General features: G+C 38.7%; 1 protein-coding gene across 1 annotated transcript; it reads right to left on the bottom strand.

The window, feature by feature from the left end:
* Positions 1-663: 663 nt before the first annotated feature.
* RBM45 (RNA binding motif protein 45) lies at positions 664-14,057 on the bottom strand. The gene is made up of 10 exons (XM_064660738.1): positions 13,602-14,057; positions 12,207-12,329; positions 11,951-12,077; positions 10,827-10,937; positions 10,307-10,486; positions 9,303-9,432; positions 8,019-8,115; positions 7,496-7,662; positions 5,910-6,106; positions 664-1,668 (listed from the first exon to the last, which is right to left on the bottom strand). The coding sequence occupies exons 1-9, from the start codon at positions 14,040-14,042 to the stop codon at positions 5,914-5,916; spliced, it is 1,569 nt and encodes a 522-aa protein (XP_064516808.1). The 5' UTR covers positions 14,043-14,057; the 3' UTR covers positions 664-1,668; positions 5,910-5,913.
* Between the last annotated feature and the right edge of the window lie 5,432 nt (positions 14,058-19,489).

Below are 19,489 nucleotides of genomic sequence, written 5' to 3' on the forward strand. Positions count from 1 at the left end.
ATAAGGGGCTGGAGAAGCAGTGAGAATCATGGAAAGGGGGACAACAATCCTGGAGCTCCGTGAGCTACATAAAAATGAAAACCCAGGGCTGCTAAGGGACACTGGCCAGTGGGACCCAAATGGTGACTTGAGCAGCTGCACAGCACAAAAACAACCTTCTGCCCAGCCCTCCTGACAGCAGCATCTCCCTGCTGGGAAGGGACCCAGAGGCTAAGCCAACCTAACACTGCTGGCAGGGAGTGGAAAAAGGTGGGTAAGTGCATGAAATTATAGGGCAGAATAAAAGCTCAAATCTCATTGTCTCTTAAACCCCACTATCCAGATCTACTGTCCCTCACTCTGTCTCCCCTGTGACCCAATCCCCCTTATCAATGTAAATAACTCTCTCAGCCCATTAAAAGTGCATATACTGGTAGTGTCTACCCTGAAACACAGTTCACTGTCCCATCCTGGAACTAAGGGAGTAAGACCTGCATTCTCATCCCAAACTTCCTGCGAGATAGGGATTTCTTGGAAGGAAATACTTCCAAAGGTGCTCAGAGACAGAAGAAATTACAGGCTGCTTCCGTGTCTCTCCCCACACCAATGATCAAGGGACCAGGATAGGAGATGCATCCAAGGGCATGCTTGTCCTGTAGCGTGCATACAACTAGAATTCCTCAATTTTATCTGTATAAATTATTTTAATAACCAGGATATTTTCAATTCAACAAGTAGTATGCAGGAATACATAGAAAAGTATTTGGCATTTGAAAATTCTCTGTGCAAATACTTATTTGAATTATCTTCATTTACTCTCCATCAGTGCTGGAATGTGCTCTTGATCCTGCTGAAATGCTGACTTGTCCAACTCTTACTTGAACATATGCATTGAAAGCTTCGGGGGGGGAGAGGAAAGAACCCCAACCCCTTAAAAAAAAAAAAAAAAAAAAAAAAAACATAACAAAAAACCCCCCACACCCCTAGACTCCATACTTTCCCCAGTTATAACCAAAAGACCTCAGGATAAGAAAGGATAAATGTAAGCAGTTTTGATAGTCTGACCCACAGTCAAATGTCACTTTCACTGAACAGCATACAAAGCATAACAAGTACTTTTGGCCCAAGTCAACAAAATATTTAAGAATGTACTTTGAATCATTTTCTAGATTACAGCTATTTTCTTAAATCTAGATTAATACTGTCACGCCTGATAGTTTTTAAACAGTTATTTCATTTTCTTTGAATTTACTGCTGTACTTCACTTTTCAATGCAATTTGGATTATGAGAAATGTCTTCTATCTTAACAGAATCTGAATCATTATCAACTAACCAGTCAAGTCAGAAAATGTTGACTCCTTTATTTCCCCCATCATTGTAATTTCCATCTTATAGGAGGAATTCAGGTAAAAACAAGATTTCTGTAATACAGGATTATATACTACTACAAGAACAACCACCAGTTTACAATGTTAAATACCTAGATAATTTTCAAAACTGCATGTCTGCATATTCAAAATCAAAAAGCACCACAGAGAGAAGATTAACTAAGTAACAATTAACAAAAAAAAACAACAACAAAAAAAAAAGCTGTCACTGAAAAAGCTGTCACTGTCCACAGGAACCATGTCTAGTCACGTTTTCAGTCAGTCAGTCAGCTAGCTGAGGGTCATGTCATTATTTAGTTTCTGTAGAAAAAACACAAGTACAGAAATAGCATCAAAAAGCAACATACATATTTTTATTTTAAAGTACATATTATAAAATGGAATCACTACAACAGCATATAAATAAGACTTTTAATATCTTTAGAAGAATAATATTAAAGTTGTAGGTATGCTTCTCCAACTTTTAAAGAAGTGTCTCTTTTTCTAAGCAGTGTGTGAAAGCCGCATTTTTTCTGCGGTACGCTGTTGATACAAAATACAGCTATTTTTTTCAGAATACATCTCAACTATGATACAATTACTTTTTTTAAACATTTTTGCACAACAATACATTATTATAAATATAGATGTTAATTTCAGGATTTTAATAAAGTTTAAGTAAAAAAATGAATGCAAATCAAATCAGTGATGCAGGACTTTCTCAGAGCAAGAGTAACAAGACAAAAATAACCATGTATTTCATGACAGAATAAATGCTTTTCAACTTAGTAAGTGACTAAATAATTATTTAAAGACACCACCAAACTTTTTCAGAAGGGGAAAAATGCAATTAATCCATTTGCTGTGGGTTAGTCAATCAGCAATGATTGTTTAAACCCACAGAACCCAGGTCCACACAGCTGTGTGGACCTTTGCATTTTTAATACATTGCTAGTTAGAAGCTCTGCTTTCTAAGGACTCCTTGAAAGCTTTGTGAGAGACTTTTGGTGTGGGTTTTGGTTTTTTGTTTTGTTTGTTTGTGGGTCTGTTGTTGGGGGGGGGTTGTTTTTGGGAGTGGGGGTGGTATTAAAATAGAACTATAAGGTTGCAATAGAGAGATTAATTGGATTTCCAGATTACATTCTTCTAAAAGATAGCAAATTCCTTCCTTCCTCTTCCATTTTTAAATTATAGAATTTACACAACTGGCATCAGACACTGCAGTGAGGTTTTCATGAAATACTCAAAGTAATGCAAAACTCTGAGTGGAGAGCACAGGCTGGTCAATAGCAAGGACATTAAGACTGGTCTGCTTTCAGCAACTGCCTAGAAGTAGACACTGTAGTTGTCTTCTCAAGCCTAGACTGACTCAAAGCAAGATAGTTTAAAGTGATTATTTCAGCCGTTAATACTTACTTAGCATAAGAGGGGACAACCTCATCCCAAAAAAACCCTTATGTTAGAACTTAAAGTACTACTAGAACATTACTAGTCTCTATTTCCATCTTTTCTCTGCTACTTTTAACTACTCATATAAATTGAATTTTCACTGACTTGTAGGAGAGCCAGAGTCTGTAAAATTCATTAGGTGCATCAGTTTAGAATATTAATACATATGTATGCAAATTCACCTGATAAACAAAAGGTTGTTGCAAGGTAACAAAGTTCTTACGGTCAGACGTTTACATTGCAGGAGCATTATCAGTAGCATACTGTTATCATAAAACATTTTTAAAGAAATAATTTTGTAAATTGTAGTTTTAAAAAGATTATTTGCATAAGGAAGTGTTAGGGAAAAACGTCAAATGCGCAGAAAAATTATTTTATTTAAATTTAATTATTCCACTGAATTCCATTTATTTTCATATAGATTCTAGAATTCTCAAGTCTTATCACAGATTTTAATCAGAGAACCCTGTATAGAAAGGACTACTGCAGAAATCCAGTCACCCTGTTAGAGGCAAAAAGCCAGCAATACAATAGGACTTTAGAACAGGGGTTTTTTAAGAGGGAATGACTTCCTTAAGTGAAAACTCAGAGAAGTTTTAGCTAGGTAGATTATTTCCTACAGCTAAAATCCAAAAAGAACAAAAGTTAATATTCTCACACATTCAAAAAAAAACCCAGAGAGGTAGAGAGAATTCCATCTCCTTTCACGTGCACAATTTAACATTTTAGGTGAAAGCAAAATATAAGCCTCTATACCACTGCAAAGCTTTTCATCAGCTGGTCCAAGGCAGTGGTAAGCTTCATTTAAATGGGCAAGCCCTTTTTGACAGGGAATCCTTCCTTTTATGTACCATTTCATTTGAATTTGAGAAACCAACTGAAGTCCAAAAAGAGCAAGTAATTTTGTCTATCTGTTCTAAGAAGAGATAGATGCTAAAACAACCTGCTAAAAGACTCAGAATCAAGAACCTCATGTACAGGATGTAACGCTGTAAACTTAGAAATCTCTTCTCCCTGTGATATAGCACAGACTCAGCAGATGAAAGGCTAACCAGAAGGGAAATACTCAGCAGCCATTTCCACCAAAATTACTAGTAATCTGTCCAAGACAGAGTTAACATGTCTGTCTTTCAACAACTAAAACTAGTACTCTGTTATTTGAAATTTTAGAGATACAAAAACCTAGGAAAGGACAGAGAGCTCTGCTGTAATTTTGAATATTGTAAAAAAATAATTTTTGAATAGGATCTTAGTTTTCCATTTTTCTAATTAGGTAAAATGTGTGTGTCTCAATCTGACCTTATATCTGACCTTATGTTTCTGATTAGTCAATAATACATGTATATTACAATTTAATAACATAATCTGAAACATAAAGTAAGCTTTAGCCTTTTGAAAATCCTATTTGGTGACCAACTGCACACTGTTTGTCACCTGGAGACGTTAAAGAATCTTCTCAACAATCACGACTGGAAAAACATGTGCTTCTGTGTGTGTTCGTATGTGTGAATAAAAAAAAAAATCAGTTTTAGATAGACCATCAGAAGAAAACTTTCCAGTCTTCTCACTCTTATCTTTCTTAAACAAAGAAAGAAAACTTCAGGATAGATCATTTTTCTAATTTTGGACACATATTGTGTTTACACTTTTCTAGTAGAAAGTACACAAGGCAGACCTGGTATTTTATTACACGTCACATCACAGTTATTCCTGTAGAGACCCAGAGGTTGGCCTTTAATTGCTGAAAGTAAAAGTCACACTAAAAACAAAACTTTGTACGAAGATAAGAGCATGGGTACAAGTTACTTAAAATTATGTTCACCTGCTGATTAAAAAAAAAGCAAAAAAAAGCTTCAAATTAGTTTTAGCTGTAATTCAATGCAGAAAAAGAATGCCAGAAATCCAATTTTTTAAAACAAAAGTTGTATATAAAAAGACTAAGGCCACCTTTAGCATTTGCTGCTTATCAGAAGAGCAACACGAAAGTCCTCAGGAAAAAAGGAGAACAAGAACAATCTGGGCAAAATCTTTTTTTTGATCTTTGCAATTCTGGGGTCACAAAGAACATCTATACAAAGAAAGGTACAAGGAGTGAAGCTTAGAGGTAAAATATTGACGTGAAGAGAGTCAGGATTTCATGTGACTCATTTTCTGAATGAGTTAAATCAAAACTATGTCCCTTAGGAAGATAATATGGCTACTGGAAATATCTGAAAGCTATAGTAATATTGAGTTATTTTGCAGAAAATAGCTTTTTCTTCCCCTACTATATTTCTCTTTTGGTAATAGTTCTAATGTTAAAAAAGAAATTAAAAAAAAAAAAGAAATTTTATTAAATTTTATGTAATTTGAAGCAAACCAATGTTTTAAAAGAACAAATCAGTTTTGGTCCCTGAAGTCTAAAAAATATGAAACCTCTAGGAGTTTAGCCAGCTTTCACAGGCCATAAGCATCAAACAATAAGTTTTCAGACTAATTATCTTAAACACACATCTCAATCCCTCCACCACAAGCTCTGCAATATTTTCTTCACTATCACACATTTCAGCTACATCTGATTTCTGAGAATCCAGATGACCCAAATATCCCAAACCTTTGGTTTCACCTGACAACCTTACCTGTCCCCCCCTGCATCCTTTTTTTATTTACCCCTTCACTCCTCTATCCTCCAACAGCTCAACTCTGCATCTTTATCCAACACCACTGATGGCATGTGTTTTTAACAAAAAAAAAGACACACAGAAGCTGATGTCAGTTCCATTGTTTATTCTTGCATTCTCTTTTCAATGTTAATTGATTCTCTTATGTACAAAAGCAAATATTTCTATGAACATTCAGACTGATTTCTATCAACTGGTTCATATTTTTCCAAGAATTATAAAAATTCGTTTTTGCTAAAATAAAGTGCATATGTGCATATATAAGCATACACAGATACGTGTACATATATACACACAAACAAATATACAACAAATTGTATTTCAAGTTGTTAGCTAAGAATAGGTTTGAAGTTTATCATTACATGCTTGTATCTAACCTTAAAAATACTTAGCCATTTACTATTTCATGTAGCTGAACTTCAGTGTAAGTAACAGCTCAGACTGGGTACTCACCTGCTCAGTAAGTTCTCTGGCGCTTGTTGGGTTCCTCCGAGGGCGAGTCTGCCAACCTCACCTTGAGCCTGACACCGTTCACAATCTTGCCATGTAATGCAGTTATGGCCTCACTGGCACTTGCTCTGTCTGCAAATTTTGCATAGCCCACATTTTTTCCAGCAACAAGGTAAACTTGTATCAGTTGTCCAAAACGACTGGGGGGGAGGGAAAAAAAAAAAGAATTTACAGGTTTTCCTGCAACATATCCAATCTGAAGTATATATGATTTGTTAACTGCAACAACTGTATTCTGATATGTACAGAATACCTCCTTCCTCCATATAATTCCCCCAAAATAAAATGAGTTTTCCCTTATGATGTATGTGTAAGACCCCAAATTTGTTAACCTGGGTTTTTCCCTTATGTCATCCCCTGAAACGCCCTGTTTGTAATAAATTGTAATAGTTACAACCTCCTGTTAAATATGTAGACCCTAAACCCTTTAAGTGTAAAACCCTTTACTGTAAGTCCAATAAAGCAATCCAGTTTTCTGCCTCCGCTGGGATCGTCGTAGTTATTGACTCGCTACAAAGAAAAAACCCAAACAAACCAAAAATAAAGACATACACACGCAAACCAGCAGATAATTTAGAAGCTAAACCTGCATCTCACTTAAATGAACTTAGTTGTGATTAATCTTTGAAAAGGTCTCACTGAAATGACTCAGAAAGCAAACACAAAAGCTTTAGGGAAAACGGATTTCCAAAGTCCTCAGGAGATTCCTAGACAGTTCCTTAAAATACGTTTCTGAAAAATAGTCTGCTTACTTCATATTGAAGTTACACAAATGTATACACAGCTTTTTTCCTTCTCCAGCATCTGATTAAGAAAATCTAGTATATCAAATAGGTAGTTTTAAATTCCACATTATGTGCATACTATTTCTTTACCTTTCCTGGTGCTTTGTACATAGTTTGGCTTTCCAAAGATTTATTGCAAATGCAAGCTATTAGAAAAGGGAAATGTCTTTTTCTTCAAGAGTACACTACAAACAAATAATAGAAAACACTGGAGTACAGTTAACTAGAGATTTGTTTTAAAGATGGCAAAAATTGTCTCAAGTCTTTGCTCCTTAAAAGGAGGTCGTGTGAAAGAACAGCTGAAACAGTGTCAGTAAGATGCAAACCATTATGATATATGATATACTCACCTAAGTTACTGTGGAAATTTATCAAAATACTTAAATACCTTACAGAAATATTTAAAAGAAAATGCAAAATAAATTAGGAAGAACTGGAAGTACCACATTTTTTGGTTAAAAATAAGCGTTAGAAGACTAGACATTTTACTTTAGATTAAGTTAATTGATAATAAAGCTGCTATACTGCTGACACTGCCTCTATGCTTCAATGTGAATTCCATTACAAACTAGTTTCAAAAAGCAACTGTTACTTACTGTTCACTTATATTTACTAATCACTGTGCACTGCTCTTTTTGGAAAGCATTTTCACGATAATCTTTTTTATTTTCAACATTTATTTTAAATATTTCATAGTTTGTTTTCTTTTTGTTAGGAAGCACTTATTTGTAAATGGAGGCTTACCAGAACACATCCTCCAAAACGACAACAGGTAAAGGATGGGGATGAAAAAGTATGAAAAGCCTTTCCTTCACAGAAGTGTCAGGTGGAACTTTTTTTTTGGGTGGTGGCAGAATGGCATCTGTTTGGGGCTGAAGTAACTGTGGGCCAGAAGTTCCTCCAAACGCTTGCTGAAACAGGAGGAAAAAAAACACAAGTATAAATTAACTGGGGGGACAGGGGGCAGAGGAAGTAATTTTATCTTACTTACAATTTTTGTTCCCATCACAGGACATAAACAGCCTCTAAAAGTTCTAATCTTCATTACTTTATTTATTTTGGTTATTTCATTAAATTGGACAATAAATCCAAGTAAGCTCAGACAACTTTACAGGGAATAAAAATGTACCAACCAATCAGAGGTACATCTTAAAAAGTGCAGCATCTAAAACAGTTACAGAAGAAAGTGAGCAGTGTTCTTTATTGACATATCTGAAGTTTCTTACAATTCAGAAGGATACTAACACTGTGCTTTATATGAACTTACAGGAGGTGTCCTATACTGCTGAACAATCGTGTTGTTATTGCGCAACGCTGACGACACCTGGGCTGTTACCAGCTGTGTTGCCATTTTTCTGATGAGGCTGCAAGCAGAAGTGATAATAAAATACTTTAAAGAAAGAGCTAAGTTAATCCTAAATTCAGCAAGAGAAAAGTTTCAGTGCACATCTAAGAGTATCTCTGGAAATCAGTAATATCATGTAAATAATGACAATCAAGCCAGGTTTTCAAGACACTCTATAGACATGACCTGAAAGTATGCATGCTAGCTGGAACTCACTGAAAACAGTAATACATTACCACATATACAGATACAAAACTACCTTTTGTGTTTTTTTTAATATTCTAGGGGTAAAAAAGATAAAATTATCTCTGCAAGAGCCCACTACGTTTTGTGAGAGGTGCCTAAAAAGCAAAAGGGACAGAAAAATTTCACCTATTTCAGTAAAGAGCACAAAGATTCAGTTCAGAAGTCAAAATACTATCACAGAAAGTTTACTTCCAGCTCCTATTTTCCAGTGATTTTATTTTGTTTTGTTGCAGATTAAGAAAAAGCAATTGTACATTCTGCATAGAGTCACAGCCTGAGTTGTAAGACAATGCTGCAGAAATTATTGAAGAATGAAGGTTGCAATCAACATTTTTTCTAGTTTGGGTCAGGCATGCACTTCTGAAGTGAGTCTCCCCATTGTCCCTCCTTACTGTCCCCGTTCATTTCCCAGAATAGGTTTGACATGAACTTGATTCCTTTAGGATAAAACTAAGCCAAAATTTTCACTGCAGGACAGTACCTAAGCCCCTCCAACTTTTAATGGGCATTCAAATGACAGGAATGAGTTAGAGATGGTGGAAGACCTGTGAGGATAGCAGATCCTCATCACCAGCAGCTTTATTCTACAAGTGCTTCACAAGGCTACTACTCAGCCTACTGCAAACAACCAAGAGATCAAAAACACATTCCAGCCCTTGTTACATATTACAGATACATTGACAAAGATTCTTGACAAATCCAAGATTTTTCTATAGAATCTTAAGAATATATATTTTAATCTTTTCTTTATCAAAGACTAGTGAGTTTCAAAAGGCTTATTCTAAACTATTCAAAAAGAAAACCCCAAACCAAACATCTCAATTTCAGAAAATACTATCTATGAGTATAGAACAAGCTCAGAGCAATATTGGTGTTACTTATGTTAATGATGTATTTATTTTACATTTTGCTCTCCAGAACACAACTTACAACTTTTTATCTCAATATATTAGTACTTACTCTGAACTATCACTCCCATCTTCTAGGAAAGTGACAGTTAATCGATTTCCAGGAGGATACTCAAACCCATGTAATTTGTACTTGGCATATATAGCTGATGCAGCAGTGCTGTACTGAATCACAGCATAGCCTGCAAATACAGTTTCAGCGTGAGATGGCTAAATCCTAAGAACAAACTACACTCATAGAGCAAAAGATTAAACTGCACATCAGCCATGGATGGCACAGAATTCTTAAGTCTTTTTACCACATATCACGGAAGTATTTGTAGAAAACTTCAGTGGAATTAACTAGTGACAGACAAGCTGTATTTATGCTACTTTGAAAAGCTGGCAATAAAACCACACAAGTGAAAACACGTCTTCTTCACTCATCTGGGATGAATAACAAAAGGATACATGATTTCATTTAAAAATGCAACTATCCCATTAAGAGTGAATCTCAAGAACTGTAAAGTTATATTTTAGTTCTCTGAATCATTTCAAGCTTCTTGGAGAAGAGACCATTTCCACATTTTTCTCAACAGCAACAAAAAAAGACTGAAACCAAAATATCTTTTTAATAGAAAACATGATCTGTTTTGGAATTATTTAATCCCATTTACTCATGTCAGCTTCTACATACACACACACACCACCCCACACCCATTTCAAGATGAAAACTCTAAAGATCTATTTAGAGAACATTTTAACTAGATGTCCAATAATTTCTGAAACTTTTTCTTCATTTATTCTACCTAGAACTATTAATTTGACTAAAACCACTTATCATGACTTTGATCCCATCGTTCTTGAGATTTTATTACCTGAAAGTAAAATTATTTATGGCTACCTGTAAACAGGGGTTCAAGCAAAACTGAACGTTTGGGTTTATGCAGTGACAGCAACAACCACTGACTCTTTCCCACAAGTGTACTGTATTTTGCAATACAAATTAATTGAAGTAAAAGTACAAAGAATTCCCTTCACAGATAAAAAAAACCAACTTTTTGTACTTATACTTACCACTATTGGTATAAGGATCTCGCTGAACGTCACAATATTCCAGTCCTGGAACTAAATCAAAGAGGGCAAACAGCTGCTCTTGGATAAAGGGAAGCCGTGATAACACTGACAGACGTTTGGAGACGGATTCTTGAATTCTGCTTTCATTTTTTTCAAAACTACAAAATTCTGGCTGCATACCTCAAGAATCAACAAAATAATTTGAGTCATCACACCAGCATGCCTTCATTTCATGCATATGTTGCATTCAACTTTTAAAAGCAATCCAAGTCAATTATATATTAAAGGTAATATGTTAATTTCACCAATGGAAATTGCAAAATAATTGGCCAACCAGAGCAAAGTGAGCCATAAAAGTATAGAGATGAAATGCCTGGCTAGTTTCTAACTTCAACATCCAATCTACTACTTAAGTGTTGGCCTAGGACTCCATTAGCTTCCCTTCTTCCAAACCACATTCTTACTTAGTGACCATACTCAAGACCACAAATCACGTTTAGTACCAAAAGCTGTGACTTACAAAATGGAAGCGTACTTCCTCTTGGTTCTTGCCTTGTGTTATTACTGTAATAGTCATGTTCAAAAGACTCAGATGCCTTATTTTTAGGTTCAGCCAAAATGGCCCTGAAACCTGAAAGAAACAATATAGCAACACCTCAGCACATCTCAATTATCGGACCAGACCCACATTCTCCAAGTACCATATTTAGAACCATATTATTCAGAAAGACCAGTAAGCATTGGCTGTAGTGAAATAACTATAACTCTTGAAGCCTGTCATAGTAATTGTGTGAAAGTTAACAGCTTCCACATAGAACTACTCCTACTCACAAGTTAAGCACAACAATCCACTTGCTGTCAGAATGACTGAGCACTGGCACAGTTTACCACAAAGGCTGTGGAGTCTCCATGCTTAGGGATATTCAAAAGCCACCTGGACATGGTCCTGAGCAACCACAGTGCCGAGGTGATCCTGCCTGAGCAAGATGACCTCCAGAGGCCCCTTCCAACTTCAACCATTCTGTGATACTTAGCATGATTCTCAGATGCTCCAGAAGGAATCCCACAAACTTCTGTGCTAAAACAGCAGTTCATGGGTGTTTTGCACTGATCTAGGTTTTGCTTTTATGAAAGAAATGGGTATTATACTCAAGCTATCCAACTAATTTCATTTTAGCCTCACAGAAAAACGGAAATACCATTTGACTGCTAAGTAATCTCAGGCTCATATTCCTACGCACAAATATCATTTTTATAGAACCACTTATGATAGATATGATGCAGAACCACCTTGTATATTAAAAAAAAACAGACACAAAAAGAAGTAAGAACAACAAACAACCAAGTCCTCACACCAAGTTATTTCATATTTGTGACTAAGCAACATTGAACAGGAGGTTTGACTGAAAGGCTGCTGTCAGCTTTCCCCAAAAGCCTTTCTTCTCCTGGTCTTGAAAGAATGTAATCAGGTGACTGTTCTCACTCAATGTTAATAATGCTACTATTTATTTGCAAAAGAACTTTGTCTCAAGGTGTTTTACATCACAAATAATTTACCTGCAAACACAACTAAAAATAAAAGGTACATTAATGATGATACACACTTATTGCAAAAAAAGTCAAAGAATTCAGTCAGATTCTTACTTCGATCACATTCTTCAATTGCTCGGGCAGCTTGAGATGGTTTTAGATACCTCACGTAGCCCAAACCTTTACTTTCTCCAGTGGTCTTGTTTTTAATAATGCTGCAATATTCAATGTCTCCATACATCTAGAACAATTAAAAAGCATATTAATTTCCAATATTTGAAAATGCCTAAAAGTTTCATGTGCTAAAAATCCTTTTGATAATTAAGACAAACCATTTTAAAGTAACAATTATCAAATAGCAAATCAGTACCTTAAACTTCTCTCGCAGATCCTCCTCTGTATAGGTTTTCGGTATCATAACAAAGATTCGTGTAAGCTCCTCATCTTCAACATCTCGGTGGCTTCCAGAAGCTCTTGACTGTGCAATAAATACCTAATGAAATAATTACACAGACACTAATTACTGGCAATAGGTCTTAAACACATATCAACAACCAAGAAAAAGGTTTAACAACCTTTGTATGTATTTTTCGCATAAGCTAGCTCTCCTGACATAGAAAAAAAGAACAGTTGTGATCACCTGTGACAAAATATCTACAAATATAAATCACCCCAAATGGTTTCCCAAGCAGGACAGAGGCCAGCAGAAAGTCTTACCAGGGATAATGAACAATGGTGAGGAATACTGCTACTGACTCAGCAGCACTGTCAATATGCCCAGTGACATGGGAGAGGTAGCGAAGAATGCATTACTGTAACAGGCTTAGTACAGCAGTAGTAAAAAAAAAATATGCAAACAAACAAACAAAAAGGCCTAACAGTTTATTAAAACCTTGCTATTGGAGTTCACTGCTCAGTTGGGCTGAAGTTTGCAGGTCTAGTGCTCTATGAAGGATCATAACTTCTCACATCTGTTACTGTTAAAATCCTTTTTAATTACTGAAGTAAATTTCATGTCACAAGTGCACATCAGAAGACAACCAGGAGAAAAAACAAACAAACCACAAATAAAAACAAACAAAGAAACAAACCCCAAACAACCAAGTAAGAAAAACACAAGCCATTTTCTAAGTAAGCGTCTTATACAAAAGCAGCAACTGATTTCACAGAGCTCTTAATTTATGTTTCTAATAGTCATGCAGGGGAGAAAGGAATACAAGTCTGATCTTTTGGCTTCTGATGGCAAGTTCTTCAGAAAAGATTTTACTGACTCAATTGCATTTTCAAATGAAAACAGGAGGCTGAAAGCTGCCAGTCAATTGCATGGATTAAAAAAAATAAAAAGTTTTGAAAAAGGTTTTCACGAGCTACAAAACCAGCATGAAACAGACGTGCAAAGCCAGCTCTATTTATTCACATCTACCTTGCTTACAACACTTAGAATATACTGTTTAAGAATCTTTGTCACAGAGACTCCTTGAAAATGCAAAACGTAGCCCCAAAGAAAGAACCCGCAGTTTCCAGGTAGAGCATCTCCCTCCGGCCTGTTACAGCTTAGGCCACACGTGGGAGCTTCAGGTACGGCTGGGACCCCCCGCAGCCGCTCCCCGAGGCCGCCGTGGGTCCACCGTGACCGGAGGGCTCTCAGCGCCAGCCCCGGCCGTGCGGGCCGAGGCGGTCCCTCGCTGCCCGGCTCCCAGGGCTGCTCCGGGCGGGCCCCGACACCGCCCGCCCCACAGCGCCCGGCCCCGCTCCCGGCGGGTACCTTGATGGGCTTGGTGTCGGGGAGCAGGCTGCGGCCGTGCATCTCCTCCATGGCCCGGCAGGCCTGCGAGCTGCGGGCGAACTTGATGAAGGCGATGCCGCGGGACTCATTGGTGCGCCTGTCCCGCAGGAGCCAGATGTTCTGGATGTCCCCGAAGGGGGAGAAGCGCTCCCGGATCAGCGTCTCCTCGGTGTCCTTGCCCAGCACCACGAAGATGCGGCTGTTGGGCGGTTCGTCCAGGCACTCGGCCGAGAGGCGGACGCCGCTGCTCTCCTCCATGACGAGTTTCCCCAGGGCCGGCAGGGAAGTGCCGCTGCGCCCTTTCCGCCGGGAGACAACGCGCCCGCCCCTTCCGCCACCTCTTCCTCCGCGCCAGCCGCGCCCCTCCCGCCCCCGGCGCCGCTCCTCGGGGATCGGCGCTGTTACCGGGGGCGGCTCCATCACCGAGGGCCCGCCCCGTTACCGAGCGGCGGCCCTGCGCCGGGTCCTCGCTGCTTTGCAGTGTCTTTAGGGACAGAGACTCCACAACATCTCTGGGCGGCCTGTGCCAGTGCTCGGTTGCCCTCACTGTAAAAAAAAGTGTTTCCTGATATTTAGAGGGAACCCCCTGTGTTTCAGTGCATGCCCATTGCCTCTGGTTCTGTCACTGAGCACCGCTGGGAAGAGTCTGGATCCTTCATTCTCTCTCTTCAGCTATTCCAATATATTGATAACATGCACCCTGAGCCTTCGCTTCTCTGGGCTACGCAGTCCCAGCTCTTGGCCTTTCTTCATGTAAGAGAGGTTCTACTCCCTTACTCACTTTTGTGGCCCTTCACTGGACTCTCTCCAGTAGGTCTTAAGGTGCCTCAGCAGTCCTGAGTAGAGAGGAAGGGTCTTCTCCCTTGTCCTGCTGGTAGCACTCCTAATGCAGCCCAGGATACTGGTCCCCCTCTTTGCTGCACATTGCTGGCTCATGTTCACCTTGGTGTCCACCACAAGACCTTTCTGCAAAGCTACTTTCAGCCAGTCACCTCCCTCCTCCGGTTGTACTGGGTCATGTGGTTTTTCCTCCTCTGGTGCAGGCATCTTGCACCTTGTTGAACTCCTTGGTGCTCCTGCCAGACCATTCTCTAGTCTGTCAGGTTCATATGGATGGTATCTGGTAGGACCTGATATATCGACCACTCCTCCCAGGTTTGTACCCTCTGTCACTATTTTCCTAACATACTCACTTCTGATGAAATGATTTGTTTACTTTTAAAGGGCATCCTTCAACTAGAGACTCACCTCCTTTGAAAGAGCACTAGTGTCACAAAGAGAGAATTCCTCTGTGAAGAAACTATTTTCAAGGCCTTTGCTGCTATAGGCAACAGCAGGGCTTCTTGTGAATGCTCAGGATACAGAAGACCAGGGAACTTTATACATTTCATAGGAAATAAACACAAAAAATACCCAGGAAATATAGCTACCTGTAGGAAAATAAGCACAGAGCTAATTAATTGTGAAGAATGCAATGTTCTTATAAAGCTCATCACATCTTTAGTATTTGGATTCAAGAAAAAAGAATTCCTCCTAAAGGAGTTGTCAGTGCCCTAGGATTGTAGTGGTGCTGACCACTGCACATTGAGGGGTCAGTGATCCACGGCACAGTCACCCCGGGCAAGCGCAGGCTGGGGCTGTGCTGGGCCATGCTGCAGGTACAGCCTGGCCTTCAGGCCATATTGTGCAGCACACATGCCTCAGCCAGGGATGAGTGGGGTAAACTCAGTCAGCTGGCTCATCCTTACAGAGAAGCCTGTGGGCACCCCCTGCTAGGTACTGACGATTACACCTGCTGCCTGGCCTTGCCCTTGTCTAACAGCACAGCAAAGATTCCTGATACCATCATTTCTGTCTTGACTGCAGAAATGGCAGAGTTGTTTCCATGTTACAAAATCCTATACAGCTTGAAAGACCACAGGTGAGGCTCTCCACTATGAAGGTGGTCTGCATAGCGTGCTATGTGTGAGTCAGAGGCTCCCTCAATGCTATACCACCTGGGCCTCCCACCATCTAAAGGGATGTGAGATTATACTTCTTTTTATAGTGTTAGCATTGTAAATAAACAGCATTGTAGAAGATATTTTACAGAGTGTGACTCCATTCTTACTGGGATCGTAATGGACAAACATCTCCTGGTGCAAAATGAAGTTAAAAGAAGAAATCAGGGGATCGGGCTGTGCACATTCTGTTACTTTTCACAAGCAAATGAAATATGCAGAAATGCCCCTTTCACGTAAGCAGATGTAGTTGTCAAGAGGAAGAACGTGATAACTGTGACCAACATTTTAGATTTTTTCCATAGATCAAAATGGGTGATGTTGAAAAATGTAAAAATATCTTTATCTAGAAATGTTCTTAGTGCCACACTGTTGGAAAAGATGGAAAGCATAAGACAGGAGCAAATCTTTGGGGTTTATTTGGCTGTAGAACAGGACAAGCTGCAGTATTTTCTTACTTAGATGCAAACAAAAACAAAGGAGAAACTAACAGATGGCATGGATAAGCTGCAGTGTTGGAGGGGATATATATGCAAAAAACCTTTTTCTTTAGAGCTATGATAGAAAGCCTTACTCACAGGGAGTTACTTTCACAACTTTGCATTACTGCAGGCAAATTTGAACTAGTTTTGGAAACAAAAATCCTCGTTCCCTGTATTAAAATATTAGTAAAATTTCCAATACTCAGTACACCAAATTAGAAGGTTTATAGCTTTCCTAGAATTTCCTAGTACCAACGGGCAGATTTTAATTTCTGTTCCTGGAGTGTTTTTAAATTTTGTTTTCTGGTAACTACCCTCTACTGGCATCATGGTATGCTACAGTTATTTTGCTTGACTAAATACCATCTCCTACTAGTATGCTATGACTTTTGGTTTTTCTTGTGTTTTTCATACAGACAGTCTTGAAAAGCAGTGGAACAACTCCAGTGGAAAGTATTCTGTGTGGGTGTAATTGTTTTTATTTCTATTATTTGAATATAAATTATATTATTTGAATCAAACTATTAACTACAAATACAGTCCTGGTTTGTTGGGATTTTTTTTCTGGTTACTAAAGTGCTTTAGAATTGGCTGACTTCCTTATTTTTCTGTGATTTCTAGGAAACATTTTGTGACATTCACTTTATACTGGGACTTCCTTCATACAAAACATTGTTAGCACATATTGACTGTTTTTTCCCATTAAAATTGTGTGAAAACATCATACCAACATTAGTACAACTTTTTAAAAGAAAGTCAACAAAGCAATATCTAAATCCACTTTAGACAATGAGAAGTCAACTCTGGAGGACAGAAGAAAAACGTGGACATGTCATTAATAGGTCTTGCAGTAGTTTTAAGTACAACAGTAAGCTTCTGTTGACAGAGAGGTTTTAGCAGGTTTAGAAGGAAACACTAATGGTTTTTCAACTTGTCAAGAGATTCCAGGAACTGACCATTGACAATCCTTTTTCTAATGCCCCTCAATGGAGCAGAGCTTGATGAATTTCATGTCAATCTCCAGATGTTCATTTTCAGAAACTGTATGAAATTAGGTTGGATCCTCTGGATATTGGAATTACAAAGATACTTACATACTCTAAAAGTAGTAAGTAGTTGTATGTGAAATGGTGCAAAGAACTGCAACTTTCCGTGATGCAAAAAGGACTTATATTTTACTTAATAAAGGGACACGAAGACAATGTGTATCATTTATCATTTATGCTCACATTCTCTTGGATTCTACATGGACAACGTTCAAAAGCATCACACCTTTGATTTGAAACCATTGATATTTTCATACATACACGATGTTGTGCCAGCCTTGTACTTTATTATATTTTTTGTTTTTTGTGAGTTGTTTGGAGTGAGAATACACTGACAAGAGTATTTAGAAAACCCTAAGAAATACCTTCCTGGTTCAAAAATTATTTTTGCTGCGATTAAAAAGCAGAATGAAAGAACTGATATTATTTGCATACCTGAAAAAAAGCAACTTCATTGAACATTGCTTCAGCAGCTGCAATGTTAGTGAAAGATGGTTTTAATTTTGACTAGCTCCTATGTCAAGTTTTAGTATTTTGACGTTAATTATTCATTAGGGACTGGCCTTAGCAAAATCAAATAAGGATATGTTTTAAGATGTTGTGTCCTAGTAACATTGTGAGGTGGGCATTATTTATATGGTGTTATACATTTCATATAGAGACGTCTATAGAAATAGAAGGTTCTATACAAATACTGTTCCTTTCTATAAAGACATGTGAGAACCTGATTCTGCAACTAGTTATTCAAACACCCACTGAAACTATTAGTCAATTATGGCTATGTAAAGCTACAGTGTCTATTCCCAGGTGCTCATTTTATCGGTACTGCTTCAATGCTTACCCAAAAGGGGCTTTAACTGGTTGTCTTCTGCACTCCATAGAACTGAACTGATGGTTTGAAGGAAGGGAATAAGCAAGCATCAGGTAACAACTTCTCTGACACAACTGGGTGAGCACTTGCTTCTCTTTTCTTTTGTGCTGAAGTTTTAAGATAGTTCCCCCTTTCAGTTTAATAGTCAGGATCTCTTCTGTTGACTGTTTAAACAATTAAAGCATCTGCCTGAATAACAAAAACCTTTTCAAGTGCTTTTCTCATTTTCATTTTGAGGAGTGCTCTATCACTGCCCTTCTGAACAGAGAAACACACTCTGCCTGAGAAATGCACTGATATTTCTGCTTGTGATTCTTTTAGGGCACCTCTGTATGTCTGTACCCAAGGAAACCAGGTGAGACTGGCTAAAGCCTTTCTTGCTGTTTGAGCTGGCATTGTGCATCCCTGCTGACTAAAGGTGCATCAGATGCATCAGATGTAAGCTGCCTGTACCTCAGTACAGCGTACTTGTAGAATTACGAGGGCAGCACAATCTCATGGCATTGAAAAATCCATTTTTCTTTTGGCCCTCCCACAAAAGGCTTAAACTAATTATCTCAGGCCCACACATGAAGCTGCAGCCCAGTATACAGTGCGCTTGGTTTACTCATCATACAAACAGATGTATAGTTTGATGTGTGCCAGACAGACCCCAGTTTTCTCCTAACATCCACCAATGCACAGGACACCAGGCTAGGCTTCTGAATCAGGTTTTATCCTGATACCACGTCCAAAGCCCGTGCAAGTTATAGAACAGTCAAGCCACTGTGATCATCTTTGTCACATTTCATCCTGAAGAGCTTCTAGTTTATACACGGATTTAAGGTTGCAAACTTCTTTGCAATTAAGGTGTTACAGTAAAGCATTCACTGTGTATTTTATGCAGTGGAGACAACTGCAGTTTTACTTTCTTCAGTCTTGACTCTGCTATTTGAGAGATTATCAATATCCAGATTTTTAATGTAACGAATCCCATGCATAAAGTCCCAGAAAATAAACTAAAGATGCCGCAAGACCTTGAAGAAACGGTAAGGGAAGACATTGTTTATACCTAGGCTTACAGAAACACTAAATTGCTTTAAGTATTTACATACAGAACCGCTACACAATAACCATTTCGTAGTAAACACGGGTATGAGTGTTCAGACCAAACCTTACTGCAGCGAGATAGTAAAAATTATTTCCATACAATTATTTCGCACCCAAAGTCCTTGCTTGAGAGCTGTGGGTACGCGCCAGACTGACCTCCAGCAGCTCACACGATTTCTTTGTGTAAGGGGAGTGTTTGTGCCAGCGCTGCGAAACCGCAAATGCGGTTCGGGGCGTGTGGCAGCGGCGCCCTTGGCGGGGACGGCTCAGCGGCGGCCCCGGCAGCGCGGGGGGCGAGGGCGGCCCCTCGGCTGCGTCCTCCCAAAGCGGGGCCTCCGCGGACGATGTGACAGTCGCGGCGCAGTCTGGAGGGCTGCGC

Source organism: Pseudopipra pipra, chromosome 7, assembly GCF_036250125.1.
Source record: "Pseudopipra pipra isolate bDixPip1 chromosome 7, bDixPip1.hap1, whole genome shotgun sequence".
Classification (NCBI taxonomy): domain Eukaryota; kingdom Metazoa; phylum Chordata; class Aves; order Passeriformes; family Pipridae; genus Pseudopipra; species Pseudopipra pipra.

What these genes read in the sequence shown, in the direction of transcription:
- RBM45 (XM_064660738.1), bottom strand. Translation starts at nt 14,042, where the DNA reads ATGGAGCCGCCCCCGGTAACAGCGCCGATCCCCGAGGAGCGGCGCCGG. An exon ending in GATGGGAGTGATAGTTCAGA is followed by an intron (nt 8,116 to 9,302) that starts GTAAGTACTAAT and finishes TTCTGCTTGCAG; the next exon opens with CCTCATCAGAAAAATGGCAA. An exon ending in GTTTTGGAGGATGTGTTCTG is followed by an intron (nt 6,107 to 7,495) that starts GTAAGCCTCCAT and finishes CCTCCCCCCCAG; the next exon opens with TCGTTTTGGACAACTGATAC.